Here is an 8,883-nt window from a genome sequence, read left to right on the forward strand (position 1 = left end):
GGTAGGCTTGTAACGTTTCCCAGACATAATCCCGACCTAACTTGGCCATCTCCCCAACCCGCTCTACAATATGTACCTCGGCCCTAAGGGTAGCCTAATCCAAGAAATCAACTGTCAGCTGGTATTAGTTCAACATTCTTGCCTGGGGCACACGATTTTCTTGAGTAGGTAGACAGGAGGGTGTGACGCGCAGCAAATGGTCGTGAACATCAACCCGATGGGATGCAATTATCAACCAAACGGGCTTCGCTACACATTTAACCTAGCAACGTCGGCTTTGTCGGGTGTGGCTGGCTGTTTGTCTGTGCGTCTGCGGACACCAAGTGAAAACGCCTGTCAGATCCTATGGGCATGTAGATTTCAGGTGTACTGCTGGACATTGAATGGCCAGTCATACACGCAAGCCGATCGGAACTAGTGTACACACACTTCCTGTCATGAAGTTAATCTAACGTGGCATGTTTCCATGCCCTTCTTTGAACTCGCTTTATGTGTCGACAAATGAAGCTTCCTGGACCACTAGCTGTCACTAACACTGAGTTTCCGAAGGCGTTTGATACAACGGGAATCGAAGGCAAAATAATAAAACTCAGTCTGAACTTCAAGATTCACTTACTGTATTTGTCATTTCTACCCTCATTTGACTAGCCTTCTCAGAGGTTTTGACACTATCGGTTGTCTACACCAATGAACAGACCATAGCAGAATAGGAGCTCTGAACCTGGCAACCGAGCGGCGGCAGGTGAGCTTGACACTCATGAAGTCCGAAGTTCCGTCGTACAGCCGAGACGTAAACCATACCTGAGCAGCGGATTTGAGACTCACCTAGCAACTGAGGTCGATTAAACCGTCTAGACAAGCGAAGCTGTTCACACTTCAGTGAATCGGCAGGGTCTGGGAGTTTTTGAACTCACACCATCGATCGGGAGGCACAGTGGTTACATTCTTTCTTTCTTTCGAACTGTTGCGCTACGCATGTGAACACAGGCCTCGGGTTCAAGTTGATTTGCGTCTACTACTTTCTAGCAAAGTGGTGGTGGTGGGCCAAGTTACCTCCGATGCCAGCTAGCAAGAGCTATCATAACAGTGGACGAAACCAAAGCCTGGCCTGAGTAATCACATCAGAACAAAAGGAGACAATCTTTTGAAGTGCCACATGTACGACATAAAACCAGGTCCGACATGTGGATGACACATCTGATGAAATCCGAGCTACCAAGGGGGTTTTTGGTACCCTTGTCTGACAATGAAGATGAAAAACACATCCCATCAGGTTCGATGAGTTTTTCTCACAGGGATGCTATGCAAGTTTAGGCTGCACGAAGGATTATAAAGCAGAACGAATTCTTGCTTAGTGTGTTTCCAAAACCCTACGCGGCGCAGAAACGGTACTTCAAGGTAGTCAACATTCTGATTCCTAAATTCGAAAACCGGGTCTGCGCATTACTACTGCGGGTCTCAAACTGTTCATGGATGACAGCCGGTTTGGCGTCCATCCATTTTCATAGTTGCGCTAATTTCAAGTGATCTCCTAAATCGGTCGGCAGGAGCACCACAGACTTGAGCCTTTACTGAGGTGACTTGTCCTGCGAAGTGCCTCACACTACGTCGTGCTCCACTGCGAATGCTGTTTTGCACTCTTCGACAGGATGACCTTTTTCAAGGGGGATATAGTTTGAGAGGGCAATTTGTTGGATATTCAGTCCACAAAAGAGGAGACATTGACGACCTAGAAACAAGGAAAGCGGCTGACAGCATGGTATAACAGCCACTGAGCTACACCGTCTATAGGATCACATTGTGACTTCATATTGTAGTATTCGGGTGGAAGGAAAAATGCAGTATAGTTCAATTCAAGCAAGGATTCATCAACGTGTTTTCCTCAAGGAAATGAACATGGATGTCATGTAGAAGACCTTCATCTACTATCATATAACCTTATGAGTAATACATGACGAATATACATTTATCGCAATAGTTCGAATATCGTAGAGACTGTAACATGAGGCGGCAGTACATTCGGTTGTCTGGAAACATCAGAAACGAAAAATTCAGTTGGGTTCCAGGGGAGTCTCTCGAAAAACCAAATTAGCTCGCAAATGAGTGTATTTAATATACCGTTGTTGCTAATAAGTGTTTTTCGCATCAGGAGATTTCTCGGTCTCCAGAACAGTTTGGGCATCAATCAGTCATAACAACTTTACTCCTGAGTCTGTTCATGGATCTATTTTCTTGTCCCCACTAGCAATCCGTTTATGAGGTTCGTCGCTGAATCACTATCCGCAACCAGGTCATGTTTAGTGTTTCGAAAGTCTCTTCAGGATGCGGGAAATAGTTTCTTTCTACCCTTTGTATTTCTTTCAACCTACCTGTTCAGTTTTTTTTCACCTATTACCTATCCTTACCGTTTTCTGGTAATCGCTCTCCGAAAAGCTACAGAAACGATTTCGTCCCCCGCTTTCGAAGACCATCGTCTTCAGATTCTCGAGAACGGGCTTAGGCTTGATTAACTTTCAAGAGTTATTGGCTTATACCACATCAGTGCTCCTATTCATGCCACTGTTGATACAATATCAGATCAGTTTCCGCGAGTTCGGGGACCACATGGCCGTTGTTTTTGGTAGTGTGAGGAGATTTGGGATTTTTGTCGAGATTTCCTTCTGTAAGTGAAGCTAATCTATGCTGAAAAGCCGAGAAGCACTGTACAGCTTATTGGGAATCATCAGTAGTAAGCATCTCACGAAACTCCGAAGAGTCTCGAACCCGCGACCTCCCGGTTAGTAGTTTGAACACTTAACCGCTCGTGGCCGACGAAATCTCCACGTTGGTTTTATTTCAAGACCAAGTGACTATCATGGTGACTGGATGTTTAGTATTGCTCTTTCTTCCTCAAGCTTCGTTGCCTATATCAATGACCGACATCAGGGGTCGACGTGAAAGGGTAAAATATGACTTTCTCCAGAACATCTGGTTTTACACCACATTAGCTCGAACGACAAACATTAATCCGGTGTTGTGTTACACGCGCTGTCCATGTTGGTGTTATGGGGATGGCAACATCTGTTGAGGCGATGGTGTCGCATGATATCGCACCAGTTTCTGACTTCCTCTGTTTGATCTAGAATAGTATCGAAATCTCTAATGTGTCATTTGACTAACTCCGTCTTTCTAACGTTTACCAAGACGAGAACTGTTCACAAATCTTATCGACCGTCAAGAATGAATGTATTCCAAACTATTGGTGGCACGTGCGCGTTAGTTCGTGGTTGATCCGATGGTCGCTGATCTGCGTTGACGAGCTGAAGAGAACAACGACCTTCATGAAGAAAACTACTCACAAGGTTGCTGACAACTCTTCGACAGCCCACGACCAGTTTCGACCTTCTTGGGGCTCATCAGGTAGGCACAGTCACCGAGTCTCCATCAACCTTATGTGCCACTTGAACCCAAATTGGACTGTTTTCGAGAAATACACTCATTTGTAAATCAATTTGGTTTTCACGAGAGACTCAAGTGAATGTCTCGTTTATGATATTCTACGACTGAATGTGCTGCATGCAGGCCGCCTCATGATTCAGTTGGCACGATGTTCGAGATATCGCAGTGTAGTTTCATAAAGGAAACTACTCACAAGGTTGCTGCTGAAAACTCAATGCAAAACGAGCTAGCAACACCCCCTCCATAGTAGATCAACGACCGCCTAATCAACCACCAATCCTCAGGTATTCTGCTAGATGAATCATCTCCATTGTTGTCGGAACCCTCGTGGATACAGTTTCGACCACAAAGATTCCGCTGAAGGGTAACCAAAGGTAGGCAAGTTTCCTATTGAGTGATATCTCATTCGGTTCGTTTTCCGATGGACTGGCGATTCTGGGTTCCAACAAATTCTCACTGCATTTTCCACCAAAAGTTCACGGTGGTGCTATTGTTCATATGTGCGTGGAAATCGCATGACCTTTCAGTTTGCATCCTTGGTGTCCTCTGTTCCTTCTTCGGGTCATCTCAACGTCTGCGGAGAAAGTTAATATACCTTCGACCTTCTGGGTTCACGTTGTTCCAACAGTCAGGGCTGCTGTTCGGATGAACTGTCCAAATATCGTCAACTCTTTGGTTCTGACTGTGAAAATCAAACATTGTAGGTATGGTGTTTATCTTAAATCATGCAGATTTTTTCGAAGAATGGTTGTGAGGCTAGCAAGCACAATGAACAAAGGGAGTATAGTCATACGGTTCTGATTTAGGTTTCACGGACGAAGCTGAAAACTGCCCAAATGTTAGTCGCCAAGTTCAAACGTTTTCCAGAATCTTCTTCACGTTCTAACAGACTTGACAGATGTTTCTCTAGAGCGCGAACTGACTGATCGGAAGTTTCGTTCGTGGTTCGAAAGCATTTCGGCTTCCTCTGTCTAGACTTGGACAACCAGGCAGTGCTTCCCTCGAGTGGTATGGCAGTTTGGCACCACCAGGGTGCTACAGCTGATCGTTTTTTTCCTGTCATCTTGAAACGAATGGGAGTAGTGAGGCTAGCAAGCACAATGAACAAAGGGAGTATAGCCATACGGTTCTGATTTAGGTTTTACGGACGAAGCTGAAAACTGCCCAAATGTTTAGTCGCCAATTCAAACGTTTTCCAGAATCTTCACGTTCTAACAGACTTGACAGATGTTTCTCTAGATCGCGAACTGACTGATCGGAAGTTTCGTGGTTCGAAAGCATTTCGGCTTCCTCTGTCTAGACTTGGACAACCAGGCAGTGCTTCCCTCGAGTGGTATGGCAGTTTGGCACCACCAGGGTGCTACAGCTGATCGTTTTTTTCCTGTCATCTTGAAACGAATGGGAGTAGGTAAATACCAGGGCTGGTGTGCGTTGAATTTACCCATGAAATGGTTGTGTATACCGCTCTGGATATCAGTCAGTTAACTGTACTCAGCTGTACATTCCTCTCCGAACATGGATAGCAATTTCCTCACCCCTAATCATCTCATGGCAGTTATGGCAGCTCGATACGGAAACGCTCGGTGACTTGATAGTGTCCAACACGGTGTTTTTTGAAATTGTTGGTATCCAAGCTAGACAGATAAATGTTTCAGTACCGAGTTCAGTTGTGACTATTGGTGTTGCCGTGGTACTACAACTAACTTTATTCACCTAGTGGCCACATGGCAGTCGGAACTTCTGTTGTGAACTGGGCAGTCGACGGCGTCTGAGTGACACTAAACCACTTGTGTTTTCGCACAAACAGAGAGACATGTGCCCAATTAAGTTCACCGACTTGCGCTGGTGATTCCACTTCACTTGGTTGGAGTGCCCTAGTAACAACCATCTTCATCAAAATTTAACTGCTGCAATTCTGTACACCTTGTTTTTTCCAGACAACTGATGTCAGGTAGAGCAAATTTGAATCAGTGCTGTCTCCTGCTACGTTTCTTGTAGGTACAACAAAGATGTTGGTCGAGGTGTTGGAGTGGTTGCAGTTCTGTTCTAGTCACAAAATCTAGACTCCCTCTGGGAGGGTGTTAACAGAACTCAATTACAAAGTGTGCAACCTATGGCGTAGTATAGTATAGTATAGTATAGTATAGCCTCCTAGTGTATAGTGTAGCATAACTTGTGTCAACCCTGTGCAATGCCGTTGAGACAGAGAATAATGACTGCTCGAGTTAGTAAATTTTCAAGTGACATCCTGAGGCGCGTTTTCCGAAGTCCCTCAAGTGAACCAGCGTGACGCTTACTGCAGATTAACTAGGAAGTATGACCTCCTAGTGTATAGTGTAGCATAGCTTGTGTCAACCCTGTGCAATGCCGTTGAGACAGAGAATAATGACTGCTCGAGTTAGTAAATTTTCAAGTGACATCCTGAGGCGCGTTTTCCGAAGTCCCTCAAGTGAACCAGCGTGACGCTTACTGCAGATTAACTAGGAAGTATGACAAGACATTCGTACCTCTAAATGAGGTTCAAACCTGTCACTTTCTGGCTTAGTTGTTGACTTCCGATCACCCCATACTGTTATGATGTCAGATGGATGGTTAGCAGAAAAAAGCACTGGTATGCTCGCGAAACGCGCTCATTTGCACAGCGGTTTGGTTTGTATTGGAAACTCAAGTAAATCTCAGCTGAATCTCTCGTTTGTGACGTTCTACTTCAACTGAACGTGCTGCACAAAGACCGTCTCATGTTTCGAGTGGTATGATATTCGAGCTATTCTCGCCTACTTTTGAAGAAAGCTGCGCATATCACACCAGCCCCTTTAGACGACTTCCTATCAAATATTCTACGTAAGCAAAGGCAAGACTGGAACGCACACCTGCCCGCTCTGGTTCAGATTATCTATGGCGAAACTATTCGTAATTCACACCTCAGTTACTATCCGACGCCAATCAAATTTCGACTGCACAAACAAGTCGGTCACCGTCCCGTTGTATGTCGCCTATACCGTGGGCGACAGTTTTAGCGCAACTGTGAATCAGCGTATACGACACACACACACACACACACACACACACACAACTTAGCGGACCGTAGGCATCCAGTGAAGAAACTGTAGTTCGTTGGCACAAACACATGCATTCATGCACAAGCCGTAAAATAACTAGAAGGAAGAGTGCCAATAGACACGCAATCGCTTTATCTAAACAGTTATACTGCTGGCATAGGAATGATTCATTCGAGCAATTGGAATACCGATTGCAGTTGGGGAAGTATGCTTCTCACACACCTGTCAGTCTTGTTGATTGCTGGAAAGGGCTGTTGAGCATGATCGGTTGAGTTAGACTGGAGTGAGCGACACTTGTGGTTGGCGCGATGCAGTGCACGGATGAATACTTGCGAAAGTAGGCTAACTGAATGCAAGACAGTTTGGTGCTGACTCTCAGAAGACACCTGTAAGGTCTGAGTTCAAAACAGGACCAGTACATGCTGCAGGATAGGAAGACAAGGTCGCTTCTGAGAGGGATATCGTCGAAGCGTATTATAGCTCTAGTCAACGAAGCGGAATCAGTACTACCGGACTGGGAGGTCCTGACAGGCGGCTAACCGTCACTGGGTCGTTGTTCGAGCCATCGTTCAAGTGTGTGAATGCGACGATTGAGGCGTACTCAGCGTGCAACGATGGAACACTAGTAACAGGCCTGATGCGCACGTGTGATGTCCGGAGTTCAAACGTCATCACAGCAATGTACTGGTGATCAGCTCCGATACTATGGAAACGCGAGTCCAGTTCTTCTTCCAGTTGGTGTTGGGACAGCACATGGGGCTGATGCGCACGTGTGATGTCCGGAGTTCAAACGTCATCACAGCAATGTACTGGTGATCAGCTCCGATACTATGGAAACGCGAGTCCAGTTCTTCTTCCAGTTGGTGTTGGACAGCACATGGGGCGGACTGTTTAAACAAGACTGATCTGAACGTGAAATGTAAACGTTTCAACACCACCACTACTGTTTTAGTTAGTCGAATTTAAAGTTTTTATTTTTGAATGCGAGTCAAACTACTCGTTTAAAGGATGTACTCTAACGTCCAGCTTCGAATAACGTGGCCAATGAAGGTTCCTAAACCTATGGAAACGAGTTCAATTTCATCACCGGTATGATCGAGTTCAGACGATTCGTATACCGTTTTACTGACTGCCTCAACTCATTCTGCACTGTCACGAACTTCACCACTCGGTCAGAGGAATAAAGGAAACCCACATGTGCTTCATCCACCATATTCAGTCGCAACGTACGGGTGTTGCATATTTGAGGAAACACAGCTTTGCTCTCCGTTACAGGGAGATTCTTTAGTGTAGATGTGACTATAACTCAGTTTCTCTCAACCTTGGTGGCCAAAGATTAGTGATTCTTTCCACTGAGAAATCGAATACCGAAACCTAACATTTTCACCTTGATCGGCGGAGTAGCATCTGTTAACATAGGTGATGCATTCTTAAGTTTCACTTCGCTGTGACAAAGAAGGCAAACGAGCCGCACTGATTATTATTTATGAACCCACATTAGAGCGCAACTCGCCAGGCGATATTCTGGTCATTGTTACTGGAACGAATGGCTTGTGGAATCTCCCTATCGAAATTTTGTCCTGTAAGTGAAGCGAATATGTACCAGCTGTTTCGGTCTTATCGACAACCACACAGAACCTCATAGATCTTCGGGGGGCGTTCAAATGGCGTTATATCCAGCCAACGCGTGGGTTACTCGCACTGATGATCACGCGCTCCTGGCAGAACGGTTTGCTGTTCAACTACTAGCCAGGAGGTCGCGAGTCGGAATCAGCCAGACGACTCATGAACCCCAATAAACGTCAAACGTCTGTACAGTGTTTCTGGGCTCTTCGGTAAAGACTGACTTACAAGGCGAGGTCTCAACTGAAGGATTCTGGTCACTGCTATTTTGATCCCTAGGCTGGACCTTACCTGATATTTTACCCTTGATACAAAAACATGACTTATTCATCGTCTGATTACCGGCTGGCGCGTAAATGGTGTCCGCCAAACCATCACGTAAAGTTGATGCAATGTGATGATAGTATGCTAATGTGATATAGTCTTGAAAGGGGGTAGCAGGCTGAATCAGTTGATGCATGATATCAATAATTCGCGTCCCGCCAAGATTTTATGTGCAAGCCGTCTGCCAAGTGGTGGCGTCGTGGCTTCGCCCATCATACTGATTCCCTCGACTAAACACACCAACACATACAGTTCTGTCCAAATTGGCAACCGTTGCCTGGTTACACAAAAATTCAGCGAATCGGACAGGATGGCCTGATATGTATGCGTCATATATAGTGTACACTAGTTCATTACCTTGATAAATGTTACTCCAACTCATTCCGATATCATCATCATCATCATCATCATCATCCGAATCATCATCATCATCATCATC

At 45.4% G+C, this 8,883-nt stretch overlaps 1 protein-coding gene across 1 annotated transcript in view; it reads left to right on the forward strand.

Moving 5' to 3' along the window:
* Positions 1-4,953: 4,953 nt before the first annotated feature.
* The window catches only part of T265_07329 (hypothetical protein), a gene marked incomplete at both ends in the record, with an annotated part of 9,843 nt that continues 5,913 nt past the window's right edge, over positions 4,954-8,883 (forward strand). The window contains one exon of the mRNA XM_009172821.1: positions 4,954-5,021. Within this exon, the coding sequence (XP_009171085.1) occupies positions 4,954-5,021 (68 nt within the window). The remainder of the gene's footprint in view (positions 5,022-8,883) is intronic.

This window comes from Opisthorchis viverrini, assembly GCF_000715545.1.
Source record: "Opisthorchis viverrini unplaced genomic scaffold opera_v5_168, whole genome shotgun sequence".
In the NCBI taxonomy this organism is placed as follows: domain Eukaryota; kingdom Metazoa; phylum Platyhelminthes; class Trematoda; order Opisthorchiida; family Opisthorchiidae; genus Opisthorchis; species Opisthorchis viverrini.